The sequence below is a fragment of the Sminthopsis crassicaudata genome, chromosome 4 (assembly GCF_048593235.1).
Source record: "Sminthopsis crassicaudata isolate SCR6 chromosome 4, ASM4859323v1, whole genome shotgun sequence".
NCBI classification, from domain to species: domain Eukaryota; kingdom Metazoa; phylum Chordata; class Mammalia; order Dasyuromorphia; family Dasyuridae; genus Sminthopsis; species Sminthopsis crassicaudata.
Genome location: NC_133620.1, coordinates 327,060,513 through 327,074,991, shown reverse-complemented (window position 1 = coordinate 327,074,991; position 14,479 = coordinate 327,060,513). Strand labels below are relative to the sequence as shown.

General features: G+C 33.7%; 1 protein-coding gene across 5 annotated transcripts in view; it reads left to right on the top strand.

Annotated features, from left to right (window-relative positions):
- Positions 1–14,209, top strand: part of LOC141538799 (ATP-binding cassette sub-family A member 10-like) — a 118,606-nt gene extending 104,397 nt beyond the window's left edge. For all 5 annotated transcript variants that reach the window (XM_074260617.1, XM_074260616.1, XM_074260619.1 and 2 more), the window contains 8 exons: positions 1,816–1,994; positions 2,469–2,544; positions 2,622–2,716; positions 3,536–3,655; positions 3,934–4,074; positions 10,176–10,255; positions 12,152–12,207; positions 12,332–14,209. In XM_074260617.1, the coding sequence (XP_074116718.1) occupies positions 1,816–1,994; positions 2,469–2,544; positions 2,622–2,716; positions 3,536–3,655; positions 3,934–4,074; positions 10,176–10,255; positions 12,152–12,207; positions 12,332–12,430 (846 nt within the window). In that variant the 3' untranslated portion in view covers positions 12,431–14,209. The remainder of the gene's footprint in view (positions 1–1,815; positions 1,995–2,468; positions 2,545–2,621; positions 2,717–3,535; positions 3,656–3,933; positions 4,075–10,175; positions 10,256–12,151; positions 12,208–12,331) is intronic.
- The last annotated feature ends 270 nt before the right edge of the window (positions 14,210–14,479 follow it).

Below are 14,479 nucleotides of genomic sequence, written 5' to 3'. Positions count from 1 at the left end.
TGAATTCTTTCACAAAACCTAGGACACCAGCCTGGGGACCCCCATCACTGTTAGGGTATCTCACCCCTTAACAAAATAATTTTAATATACAGAGGAGTTATGCTTTGTTTATGTGGAAAAATGCTCACACAGGAAATCATTGAATTTTTTAAGTACTGAAGAAGAGCAAGGCAAAATTTAAGACTTCCTTCAAGGAATATTAATAAAAGTAGAAGAGTAAGAAACTTAAAACAGAGGGTTGAGGTAGGAAGTAGGAAAGAGTCAGTGAATGATATTAATAATAAACTGATCAGGTAAGAAAAGAACCAATATTTACCATGTCCTTGAAAAAAATAAATAATGTTGACTATTGAGGAAAATACAATGCTGATGATCCTAGTAGTTGCAATAAACATGGACCAAGGGGCTAATGAAATCTGAATATGGTGAGGAACCAACCATAAGCTATTTTTATATGTAGATCTATTCCTTACCTTTATGTAGACTTCATATGCCATATTTATTCTATTTTCTTTTTAGAACTTAATTATTGCAAGTGTTGTTTTTCCTTCCTTTTGTAATGCCGGAAAAACTGAGGCAAAATAGAGATTAGAGAATTTTTAATATTTTATTTGAATTTCTGAGAGGGAGAGATTTTCTGGGAGCAGAATCCATTTTTCCCTCAGGGCTGAATTGGACTTCTGTCTCAAAGAATTCAGGGGCAACTAGGTGACACAGTAGATAGAGCACCAGCCCTGAATTCAGGAGGACCCGAGTTCAAATCTGGTCTCAGACACTTAACACTTCCCAGCTGTGTGACCCTGGGCAAATCACTTAACCCCAGCCTCAGGGAAAAAAAAAAAGTGGGATGTCTCAAAGAATTCAACATTGAATGTGAGATTCCAAGGATTTTTATAGGACACAAAGGCAGAAGCAGGGTGGGGTGTAAGTGAGCACTGGCAAGTGGGGATTTCCAGGAATGGACCATCAATTTGGTTCTGAGAGGGTGGAGTGTGAAGACTATAAATTCTTTTTTTTTTAAATTATAACTTTTTATTGACAGAACATATGCATGGGTAATTTTTTATATTATTCCTTGCCCTCACTTCTGTTCTGACTTTTCACTTCCTTCCCTCCAGCTCCTTCCCTAGATGGCAGGCAGTCTTATACATGTTAAATATGTTATAGTATATCCTAGATACAATATATGTGTGCAGAATCATTCAGTTCTCTTGTTGCATAAGAAGAATTGGATTCAGAAGGTAAAAATAACCTGGGAAGAAAAACAAAAATGCAAGTAGTCCACATTCATTTCCCAATGTTCCTTCTCTGGGTGTAGCTGATTCTGTCCATCATTGATCAATTGGAACAGAATTAGATCTTCTCTATGTTGAAGATAGCCACTTCCATGAGAATACAGCCTCATACAGTATTGTTGAAATGTATAATGTTCTCCTGGTTCTGCTCATTTCACTCAGCATCAGTTCATGTAAGTCTTTCTAAGCCTCTCTGTATTCATTCTGCTGGTCATTCCTTACAGAGCAATAATATTCCATAATATTCATGTACCACATAATTACCATGTCTAAAATTGAAGATCTTCCCCTTATCTGAGATTAAACATTTACAGTTTATGACCCTAAAGTAGCCAGCACTAACTTATATCAGTCCTAATAGTAAGGAAGGGAGGGGTTACAACCAGGGGAATTGAGGCAGTACAATTTAGGGAAACTGAGGCAGAACAATAAAAGGAAACTGTGGCACAACACTATAGTACAAAAGATTTATGAGAAGAAATGTATTAAACACAAGCTGAGCATTCATTGTCTTGAATAGGTGGTACTGAAAGGGAACAGATCATCCCTGAGTCAACATGATGCTGATACAATCAAGTTCCTTGGATATTGTCCTCAGGAAAACTCACTGTGGCGAAACCTTACAGTAAGAGATCATCTGGAAGTATATGCTGCAGTGAAAGGGATGAAGAAAGAAGATGCCACAATTATGATTTCACGGTATAGTATGGAGGGAAATTTCAATTCTCTGTAAGAAGGGACAGGAAAGAGTATGATCATGGAGATTTTAAATACTGTTTTTAACAGTATTTAAGTCATCAGACATGGAGTTGGACAGGTACCTTTTTTCCTAGGTTTCAGTTCAGAGATATTTTAGAAAAGCTATAGGATATAAATCTGAAAGATGGAAGATTGATCAAAGGAAATTGAAAAGAAATAATGGAAAACAGCAATAACAAGTAAATTATACATTTTTTTTTTTTCGTGGAATTTCCAGAGAGCAACAAAACTCTTTTTTTCTGAATCAAATAAGTAAAAGTACTCAATACTTACAGTTTCAGGATGATCATATCCAACTCTTCCATATCACAATTATTCTATTTTATGAATAGGTTCAACCAATATTCCTCATTGATTAGTGTGCCTGATAAAACTTTTTTTTTTTTTTTTTTTTTTTTTGCATTTCTCCTTTAGATTAGCAAATGTTCTCAAGCTACAAGAGTATATGAAAGTTTCAGTCAAGGAATTATCAGCAGGCATAACTCGAAAGGTGTGTATTAGCTTTAACAATATTCTAAGTGCTCTCATTATGAATATGGTAGCAAATATTATTTGTTTTCATTTCAGTTGTGCTTTGCACTGAGTATCTTGGGAAATCCAGCTGTTGTTCTTCTGGATGAACCATCAACAGGAATGGACCCAGAAGGGCAACAACAAATGTGGTAAGAAGTGGAAGCCTTGTACAAATATATTCTTCTTATGGAGTCTTTGACAATTACTCTTTAAAGGGGTCTTTTTTCCTAATAGAATTTAAATGGTCAGACCTAGGGAAATTAGAAATTAGCACAAAAGATTTTTCTTTCATTTCCTATCTAATTTTTATTGAGAAAACATACTTCATATAAAAGTCTAAAAAACTTTCCAAAGATTTTGTTGAATAATTTTTTCATCATTTCATCAATTTCATCATTTACTAATTTAATGTTCTTCTCTTTTCTTCTAATGTATCTCTTCCAGAGATAATTATCTCGTGTTTTCTCTTAGTGTTTTTCAATCTAAGTCCTCCCTTCCATACATTTAGAGTTATTTAATGTGATATGACTTCTTTCCTAATTCTATCTTCCTGCAAAATCTTCCCCTTATTGTAATCTTAATTCTTTGCTGTGTCTACTCAAATTTAATTTGACAATTTTTCTTAAAATATTGCCATACTTCTCATGTTGCAGTCAATTGTTTCAAAAAACTGAACTTTATAACTTTTGGGGTTATATTTTAAGATCCAAACTGTCTCCCTCACTCTCTACTACTCCACACCAGAGAAGACTAACATTTGACACAATTACACACACACACACACACACACACACACACATACTTCTATTTATTAGTTCTTTCTCTGGAGGTGCATTACATCTTCATTTTAATTGATTTGAATACTTATAATACCAAAAGTGACTTAGTTGTTCACAATTGTTCTTCAAGCAATATTACTTTTACTATATGCAACGTTCCCTTAATTCACTTCTTTAACTTAATTTCAGGAAGGTAATTAGAGCAACATTCAAAAACAAGGACAGTGGTGCTATCCTGACTACACATTACATGGCAGAGGCTGAAGCTGTGTGCGACCGTGTGGCCATCATGGTGTCAGGACAGTTAAAGTGAGTGAATGTACTGGTACAACTGGTATATTTTCATAAAATCAATGACAATACTGTGTAAAGAAAAAACTCCTTCAAGGAATGAATAATGTACAAACTTATTTATTATGTGAATAATTGCATTTACTTTTGACTTCAAAATGGAGAATAATCCCCTCCACTCACAGACCCGTGAATAATGACAATGGCTTAATTTGTACTTGGATATTTTTTTTAACTTTTTCTTTTCCCTCCCTCTCTTCTTTCCCTCTATTTTTCCTTCTCTTCTCTTCCTCCAGGTGCATTGGTTCTATTCAACACCTGAAAAGCAAGTTTGGCAAAGATTATTTATTGGAAATAAAAGTGAAGGAACCTGAGCAAGTTGAGCCCCTCCATGCAGAGATTCTAAAGCTTTTCCCACAGGCAGCTCGACAAGAAAGGTAAAGACTTTTTTTTTTTCCCCATTGGTGGAAAAGTAGATATTAAGCTGCCATAAATTATTTTTCATTTGTGATAGGTCTCATTGCAGTATAGATGCCAAGGAAGATATTTGGGAAGCAAGGGGCTTGGTTTTTCAGGCCTCAGAAGAACAAAATAAATTAATTAATCCAGAATTAATCCTAAATCTTAAGTTTGAAAGCTACATTTAAAAATATTATTTATTTATTTTAACAGTAGAAAAAATTTTGAATTTCTGATTTTCTACATTTCTCTGTCCTCCATTTTCCTCCCATATGCTGAAAAGACAAGCAATTAAATTAGGCATATGAAGTAATGCAAAACATTTACATATTAGCCACATTACCAAAAAGCAAGAAAATAAAGTGATAAACTTATTCTTCAATTTGCACTCAGAGTTTATCAGTTCTTTTTGGAGGTGGATAACATTTTTTAATTGAGTCCTTTGGAATTATCTTGAATCATGGTATTGATCAGAGTAGCTATGTCTTTCACAGCTGTTCATCCTTATAATATTACTGTGATAATGTGCAATAATCTCTTTGTTCTACTCACTTCACTTCATATGAATTCATATTTCCAGGTTTTCAAAATCTATCTTTCTTGTCATTCCTTCTTGAACAATACTATTCCATCACAATCATGTACTACAATTTGTTTAGACCCAATTGACAGATATGCCCTCAATGCCCATTTTTTTCCACCATAAAAAGAGTTTCTATAAATATGTGTATGTATTGTTGCTGTTGTTGTTGTTGTTTTCCATTTTCTTTGAAAATTGTCTGTTCGTGTCTCTTGACCATTTATCATTTGGGGAATAATTAATAGTTTTATAAAATTGATATACATGTATTTGAGAAATGAGCCTTTATCAGAGGAACTTATGATTTTTAAAAATTACTTCATATTATATTATCTTTTTAGCAAAATATAGATTCTCCGATATCTTTTTAAATTAGGTCTCTTTTTGCTTGTTACTTTGAGATCATAATTATTATTTCTATCTTTTTAAATTTTTAGATTAAACATATTAGATTCTGCTTTAGCCCTTTATTTTAACTTTCTATGTGTTTCTTTCTCTTTCAAGGGAGTGTTTCATGATAAAAAACACAAAACATATTATTGGATTTAGTTTTAATCCATCCTGCATTTTGCTTTTGTTTTATGAGTTTTCTCATGCCATTCATAGGAATAGTTATTACTGTGTATTTCCTTTCATTCATTTTTCTTCTATTAATTCTCTCTTTTTAATTCTGTCCTTCTTCAAAAGTATGTGTTGCTTCTGATTGCTGTATTCCTTAATCTACCCTTCTTTTATCATCCCCTCCCTCTTTTGTTATCTCTGTCCTCTCTTAATTCCCCATTGGGCCTAACTGTGTGTGTGTGTGTGTGTGTGTGTGTGTGTGTGTGTGTGTGTGTGTGTGTGTATTTCTCCCTTTTGAACCAATTCTGATGAGATTCAAGCATTTCCTGTCACATCCCCAACTCAAATTTCCCCCACATTGTAAAAGTTTTTCCTTACATGCCTCAAATCTGCATAATTTCTCCCATTCTTTTTCTCTTTTCCGTTCCCCTTCTGACAGAATATCTCTCTTTCTCATCCCTTCATTTTAAAAATATCTTTCCAATATAATTGACTCACACCCTTGTCCCCTGTCTTTGAAACTCCTAATAGCCCTAATAATGGTAAGATTCTTAAGAATTACATGTATTCTCTTCCCATATGAAAATGTAATAGTTTAATCTTATTAATCCTTTTATCATTTCTCTTTTCTGTTTGCTTTTTCATGATTCTCTTGAATTTTGTGTTTGAGTGTGAAATTTTCTATTTACTCTTGGTCTTTTCATCAGGAAGGCTTGAAAGTGAGTGTTTATTTCCTCCTCCTTCTTCCCTTTCCCCCATAAGGATTATACTCAGTTTTGGTGGGTAGATTATTCTTGATTTTAATCCTAACTCCTTCATTTTTCAGAGTATCATATTCCAGACCGTCCATTCTTTGAAGATGGTAACAGCTTATGTGAATTTGACTATGGATCCATGATATTTGAATGTTTTCTTTGGCAGCACATATATGTTATGCTTGACCTGAGAGGCTCTAGAATTTGGCTATAATATTCCTGGAGTTTTCATTTTAGGCTCTCTTTCAGGAAGTGATTGACAGATTATTTTGATTTCTATTTTATCCTCTAGATCTAAAATATTGGAATAGCTTTCTTTTATAATTCCTTGAAATATGATGTGCATATTCTTTTTATTCATCATAGCTCACAGGTAGTCCAATAGTTCTTAAATTATTTCTTCTCAATCTATTTTCTAGTTTAGTTGTTTGTTTAATAAGATAATTCACATTTTTTCTACATTTTTCATTTTTTTTACTTTGTTTTATGTTTCTCAATGTCTCATGGAGTCATTAATTTCTACTTTCTCAATTCTAGTTTTAAGGAATTATTTTTTTTTCAGTGAACTTTTGTACCTCTTTTTCTATTTGACAAAGTCAGCTTTTTAAGGAATTCTTTTCTTCAGTGAATTTCTGTGTCTCTTTTATGAATAAATCAATTCTATTTTAAGGTGTTATTTTCTTCTATATTTATGTATGTATGTATGTGTATGTGTGTGACTTTTACTAAGCTGTTTATTCTCTTTTCACAATATTCTTGTATTATTCTCATTTCATTTTTCCAATTTTTCCCTTACTAATCTTATCTTTTTCTTTAACTCTTCCAGTAATTATTTTGAGCTTTTGTCCAATTTTAATTTTTCTTTGGTGTTTTGTTTGCTGGGATTTTCATAATATTTCTTTATATTGAGGTAGGGGGAAGGGAGAGGTTTTTTGTGCTACAATTTTCAGAGATCTTTCTTAGAAAAAGAAAACTTTTGGGTTTTTTTTTAAGTTGTGCTATCTTGGGAGAGGTATGTTCGTGGTTCTGTTCTCTGCTCTTACCCAGGAAGTGCTTCTGTTCCCCTGTATTCTCTTAAACTGTGACCAGGGCTCCTGATAATCTTATGATCAATTACAAGCTCTTCTCTGTGCTCTGGAACTGTACAATGGACAATGGAGTTGCCAAATAGTACTTGTTTAGGATTCCGTCATCTCTTTCGTACAAATTGTTCAACCCTTCTTATTATCTGTGAGATGAGAGATGCTTCTGCTACTTTCACAGTGACCTTCAAGGCCCAGTACGGAGCCAGCTCCTACTTGCCTGTAGCAGACCTCCCCTATTTACCTCCTACATTGTCTTCCCTTGACCTTGTGTTGGCTGTGCTGCTCCAGAACTTGATTTGATCAATTACTTTAGTTATTTGGAAAGAAATGTTGGAAAAAATTTAACTGATTTCATGCCTCCACTCCACCATCATGGTTCTTCCCTTGAAAGTTACCTTTGTAATGAACTAAATGTAACTCACTCTTTTTTTCCCTCACAGCGTTTTTTTTCCAAATACATGTAAATACATGTTTTCACCATTCATTTTTATGACTGTCTACCAAATTTTTCTCTTTCCGTCCCTGACTTTCCTCTTCCCCAAGACAGCAAACAATTTGATTAAGTTGAATATATGCAATCCTTTACAACCTATCTCCATATTTGTCATGTTATACAAGAAAAATTAGTCCAAAAAGGAAAAAAAAATCTCGAGGAAGAAACAAACAAACAAAAGGTGGAAATGCTATATGTTGTTTTGCATTCAGTCAATATAGAATCTCTCTCTGGATGCTATTAGCATTTTCTATCCCAAGTCTATTGGAAATGTCATCACATTGTTGAGAAAGTCAAGTCCATCAGAGCTGATCATCACACAGTCTTGTTGTTATTATGTACAGTGTTCTCCTGGTTCTGTTTCCTTCACTTAGTATTAGTTCATGTAACTCTTTCCAGGCTTCTGAAATCAGCCTGCTCACCATTTCATCTAGAAGAAAAATACTTCATTACATTCATGTACCATAACTTATTCAGCCATTCCCCAACTAATAGACATTCACTCAATTTCCAATTCCTTTCCACTACAAAAGGAGCTGCCACAAACATTTTTCCCATGTGGGTCATTTCCCCTCTTTTATGATCTCTTTGTAATATGGACCCAGTAGTGAGACTCCTGGTTCAAAGAGTATTCACAGTTTTATAGCTTTTTGGGCATAGTTCTAAATTAATGCAATCCATTTTTAAACCAAGAAGCCTCTCTACAACATCACTGAATAGTTGTCATATAGCTCTACATAAAAAGATACAATGAGGATGTAGGGGATCCATTACCTCCTAATGTGGCCTATGCAACATTTGAGCATCTTTCATTGTTAAGAAGTTTTTTTTCTTCTAAGAAATGTTTCTTCAACTTGTATCCAGCTATTCACAGCAGCTGTTTTGAGAAGTTGACTCTCTGGACATTAGAAGGCAAAAATCAGTATCTCTCTTAAATAAAATAAGGAGCTAGGAAAACTCTTTGGTATACTGTATATGATTCTAAATAATAATTCTGGTTAACCTGAAACAATGGCATGGTGAAGAGAGGTGACCTAAGGAAATTACCTAGAATTTGGGGACATAAGGCCCAATGAAAGAAAGTCCAAGAATTCTACCACTTGAAAGAGAAATAGACTAGGCTATTGTTGAAATGGCACCAGATCAGGGAGCTGAGGTGGAGCACACTTGTACCATAAAAAGACCTTGGTGTGTCACCTTAGTTATTGTATAAAATCACCTTGATTGATGTGGATATAAAGTATGGCCTTCCATAATTAGGTTCAGTCATGCAAGGAGTAGTGGTAACAGTATAGCCTTCTCAGAATCTAACCCACGCCAATGATGCAATTGATGAATCCTGTTCTCCACAATCCTGACAAAAGAACAGAAATGGAAGAGGTAGCAGATAGAACAGACCAGTGAGGAAAGGTGCAGCAGCTCTCTTACTGCTCAGAGCTATCAAGAATATGTTTGGTGTGTGACAGGCTACCCAGCTTCAGCAGAGAAGAATAATAGTTTCCAGGATTATTATGGGACCAGCCAGGTAAAGACATCTATTTATGTTGACAAAGGGTTTGAAGAGCAAGACACCAGGTACCATGAGGCATGGGAGGTTTACTGGGATGAAAGAAGTCCAATCCCTTGTCATAGGAAAAATCTCTGTTTGCCTTACCTTATTGATAATTCTATTAGATTGGAAGGTATTTAGAGAAAAGAAACAGGATGAGAAAAAGCTGGGATATGGGGGTGAAGCAAAAATTCAACTACTTTTTTATTCTAGTAATGTGCATTGATGAATTGTTATATTGGGAAATTAGTATCAGAGTTATCATCATATAGCTTATGGAGAAAACCTTGCATCATAGAGATTTAAACTAAAAATACAACAGTTTTGTTCAATTATTTTTTTTTTCTTAAATTTGGAAGTACATATACTTACTATGAGTAATACACTATGACAACTAAGCAGAAGTGAATTTAAATAGCACAAGTGCTTTCCTTATAAACCTGTGATTTAGAATGGCAAAATTTATTCTGTTTTACTGCCTTTTCCACCACACTAATCTGTTGCTTACCTTTGAATTAAATTCTGTGTTAGGTTCTTACTAAGTGTTAAGTTGGTACTTAACAATTCTCTACTCCATACTTTTTGGTTCCGGCCTTTAAGGGGAGTTTTACCCCTTTGAACTTCTGGGGAAGAGCTTGCATGTTTAAAAGGAACAAGTTCATTGGTAGAAGTAATTTTCCCACAAGCCCTTGCATTCTCACACACCCATTCTCTGGGAGGATAAATGAAGAAATTAAGAGTCTGGAAAATTTGGATCAAGGAGCAGACCTCCCAAGGATTCCCAAGTGAAGAGGACAGAGAAAAAGATTCAGGGAGAAAAGAAACCCCCTCCCAGAGAAGGATTACAACTGGAGGAGGAATGGTCAGAAGTTAGAGATTAGACAGGGAGATTAGAAAACATGCTTCTTTGTGTGTGTGAATTGCATCAATTTCATATCTGTTAATCTATAAGACCAAACTTTTCTTTTTAATAGACAGAAAATCATTACCAATAATGTCATGCTTTTTCAAGATGATAAAATTTAAAAAACAAACCTTAATTTTTCTTCCTCCCAGGTATTCCTCATTGATGGTCTATAAATTGCCTGTGGAGATTGTACACCCTCTCTCTCAGTCCTTTTCCAAATTAGAAGCAGGTAAGAGTGATGATTTTTATTGGTGATGATAATATTTACATAGTATTTTAAGAATCATAGGGTACTTTCCTCACAACAATGCTGTTAGATAGGTAGGACAAGTACTATCATCACCATTTTTCCTAATAAGGAAACCAAGACCAATAATAGCAGAGAGCTAGAAGTGGCTGGGGCATGAGCAAAATAAAATCAACAAAGTGCAATAAAATATCAGTAACTTAGGCAATTAATTGAATGATAAATTTTAATGTAATTAATATAAATGGAACATATATTTATATTATGTCAGTAACATATAATAGTGTTATATAATTCTAATATAAGTACATAAATATTATGTTATTATGGCAATACTATTAATAATATAATATTAACATTAATATATGATAAAAAAGACATATATTTATATACTTATTCAGTACTTACTATACTCATATGACAAGATACAATGTATTTAATCTTTCTGGGCCTTAGCTTCTCATCCATAAAATTAAGGAGATGGACCTGTGTAAAATAATCTATATTTTATTTTACTGTACTTGCCAGTCAATAAGCATTTATTAAGTGCTTATTGTATGCCAGGAACAGTATTAAGCATTAGAAACAAATACAAGTATTTCAAAGAAAGACAGGGACATTTACTAACTATGGGACTTTGGGCAAGCTACTTAATTTCTTTTCATCTTATTAAATTTATTGATAATAAGACAAGATGACCTCTAAGATCTCTTCCAGTTCTAAATCTATGATCCAATGACACTAGGAGGAGAATAGTAGAATTTTAAACCAGTCTAGCACTATGTTTTGAGTTAACAGGGTATATATTGTTGCTTGTAAATAATAAACTTAAGCACTACTCAACACTGCTGTATATAGCCTTAAGACAGAGCTTCAGTTATGAATGGATAGGTCTTAAAAATCAAAGAAATCACAGAAGAGAAAGAAAAGAGCCAAGAGAATAATGAAAAGGAAAAAAAAAACTTGGTATCACATTTTAGATTCTATCTGAGAAGGAATCAGCAGTAGTATGACAACATAATAAACCATTTGTTGTTCAGTTGGTTTAGTCATAGCCAACTTTTCCTAACTTCATTTGTGATTTTCTTGACAAAGATACTGGAGTAATTTGTCATTTTCTTCATATATATGAAGTGTTTTAAAAACATAAACTATAATATAAGTGCTAATTATTAATTATATCTTCACTGAATTATTTCTTATGTTGCAAGGAAAGCAGAATTTTCTATCATTAAATATGTCTCCATAAATAATATTGAAGTGTTATTATAACATATCTGTCCATTAAGTGTTGTACCCCTGGAAGTTAATTTTGACCTCTAGATCTGAGTTTATTTGTCTATATGAAGGATCTTACTTGCAGTCTAATTAGCAGATAGAGGGCATAATATTTGAAATGATTAACCATAAAATGGGTAGCTGAATGGTATATTCGCTAAAATTCTAGATCTGGAATCAGGAATACTCATCTTCCTGAATGAAAATCTCAAACACTAATCATGTGACTGTGGGGAAGTCACTTAACCCTGTCTGCCTCAGTTTTTTCTCATCCTTAAATGAGCTGGAGAAGGAAATGGAAACCACTCTACTATTTTTCCAAGAAAATCCCAAATGGGGTTAGACAGAGTCAGACACAATTGAAAAAATGACTAAACAACAGCAAATCCCCACAAAGCCATGAAATTATCTATTTATTTTAAACTCCAGATATAAACCAAACACTATATTTTCTTAAATGATGTAATAAGTTTTTTTCTCACCCTCTGCATTTTGTTCTGTGCAGTGGTTTTTTATTTTATTTTTGTTTGTTTGTTTGTTTGTTTTTTAACGCTTAGAGGGAAACACAAATTTCTGATATTGTTTTTTTCTCTTATGCAGCTAAATCAACCTTCAACCTGGAGGAATATAGTCTTTCTCAGTCTACTTTGGAACAGGTATGTGTATTTTTTTTTTAGTCTTAATTTTGTTAATACCTCCTTTTTCCTGTTCCCTTTTGGATAGAATGGCCAAACTTTTCATTTCTGTTTTTCTTGATCTTTTTCTTTTTCCTTCTTTTAGGTATTTCTTGAGCTCTCAAAAGAGCAAGAGCTTGGAGATTTGGACATGGAATTGGGTACAACAGTAAAATGGAAACTGCTCCCTCAGGAAGAGCCTTAAAGACCCACATTGCCTACATTTATTTTTTTAATTTTATGACTAATTTTAGTGTCATGAATTTATGTTATTAAGCTTCTATATCATTGCAGAAAAAGTTAACCGAGTATTTTACATTTTTACTTAGTAACTAATTAAATATCATAATAACTTTTCTTGTTAGAATAAGGGAAGGAAGGCTTGTAGAAAAAACAGTTACCATCATTTTAACAATGGCATTGACTGAATTGAGACCAATGTGCAGTGATTTCTTATGTATTTACATACCTTTTAAAGTAAATTTTCTTCAAACCATTCTCCAATTGATAAATGATCAAAGGATATGAACAGACAATTCTCAGATGATGAAATTGAAATTATATCCACTCATATGAAAGAGTGTTTCAAATCACTATTGATCAGAGAAATGCAAATTAAGACAACTCTGAGATACCACTACACACCTGTCAGATTGGCTAAGATGACAGGAACAAATAATGATGAATGTTGGAGGGGCTGTGAGAAAACTGGGACACTGATGCATTGTTGGTGGAGTTGTGAAAGAATCCAACCATTCTGGAGAGCAATCTGGAACTATGCCCAAAAAGTTATCAAACTGTGCATACCCTTTGATCCAGCAGTGCTACTATTGGGCTTATATCCCAAAGAAATACTAAAGAGTGGAAAGGGACCTGTATGTGCCAAAATGTTTGTGGCAGCTCTTTTCATAGTGGCCAGAAACTGGAAGTTGAATGGATGCCCATCAATTGGAGAATGGTTGGGTAAATTATGGTATATGAAGGTTATGGAATATTATTGTTCTGTAAGAAATGACCAGCAGGAGGAATACAGAGAGGCTTGGAGAGACTTCCATCAACTGATGCTGAGTGAAATGAATAGAACCAGAAGATCACTGTAAACTTCAACAACAATACTGTATGAGGATGTATTCTGATGGAAGTGGAAATCTTCAACATTAAGAAGATCCAATTCACTTCCAGTTGATCAATGATGGACAGAAATAACTACACCCAGAGAAGGAACACTGGGAAGTGAACATAAATTGTTAGCACTACTGTCTATCTACCCAGGTTACTTATACCTTCGGAATCCAATACTTAATGTGCAACAAGAAAATGGTATTTACACACGTATATTGTATCTAGGTTATATTGTAACACATGTAAAATGTATGGGATTGCCTGTCATCTAGGGGAGGGAGTAGAGGGAAGGGGGGGATAATTTGGAAAAATGAATACAAGGGATAATGTTATAAAAAATTACTCATGCATATATAATGTCAAAAATTTATAAATAAAATTAAAAAAAATAAAATAAAATAAAGTAAATTTTCTGTAAAATGTGAATAAACTAGGTTCTATGGGATTGTTTTTAATATGCATAGGAGTGGTAGTAATGTTTCTAATAGTGTGTGAGGTAGAAAGTGAAATATTGATGAACAGAGTTGGTTACTCTCTATTTCTAGTGCCTACTCTTAAGTGAATAGTGTCCCTCTTTCCTAACTTGTTTTTTTAGATTAGAATTTTCCCATAGTCTGTTCCTAGGGCTCTACACCTTTAGGGTGGCTCATCTTTCAAACTTGGTACAGGAAAAACAAAAGAAAATAGAATGTACTTGAGGCAACTACCTCAAAAAGTTAATCCAGTTCATTTATAACCCCTCTGCACCTTACAATCAGAATTACCTTGAGTCACTAGTTCTAGACATTGATCTGATTTTATATATTCTTTCTGCTTTGGGGAAATTATAAAATATCTATCAATAAAATCTCTTTTGTTGTTCCAGGTCTTTGAATTTTTGTGCCAGGAAATACCTTTTGGCATTCCTAAACATTATCAGTCTATTAACTCATGAAGTAGTAATGACCACCAAGTGGTAGAACCTACAAATTTCTAGAGAAGATAATAAGCCAGTCACAGTAAGAAATTGATAATAAAACTAAATTAGTGGGGGATCTAAGATAATCACAAATGTTGGAGGGGATGTGGGAAAACTGGGACACAAATGCATTGTTGGTGGAATTGTGAATGCATCCAGCCATTCTGGAGAGCA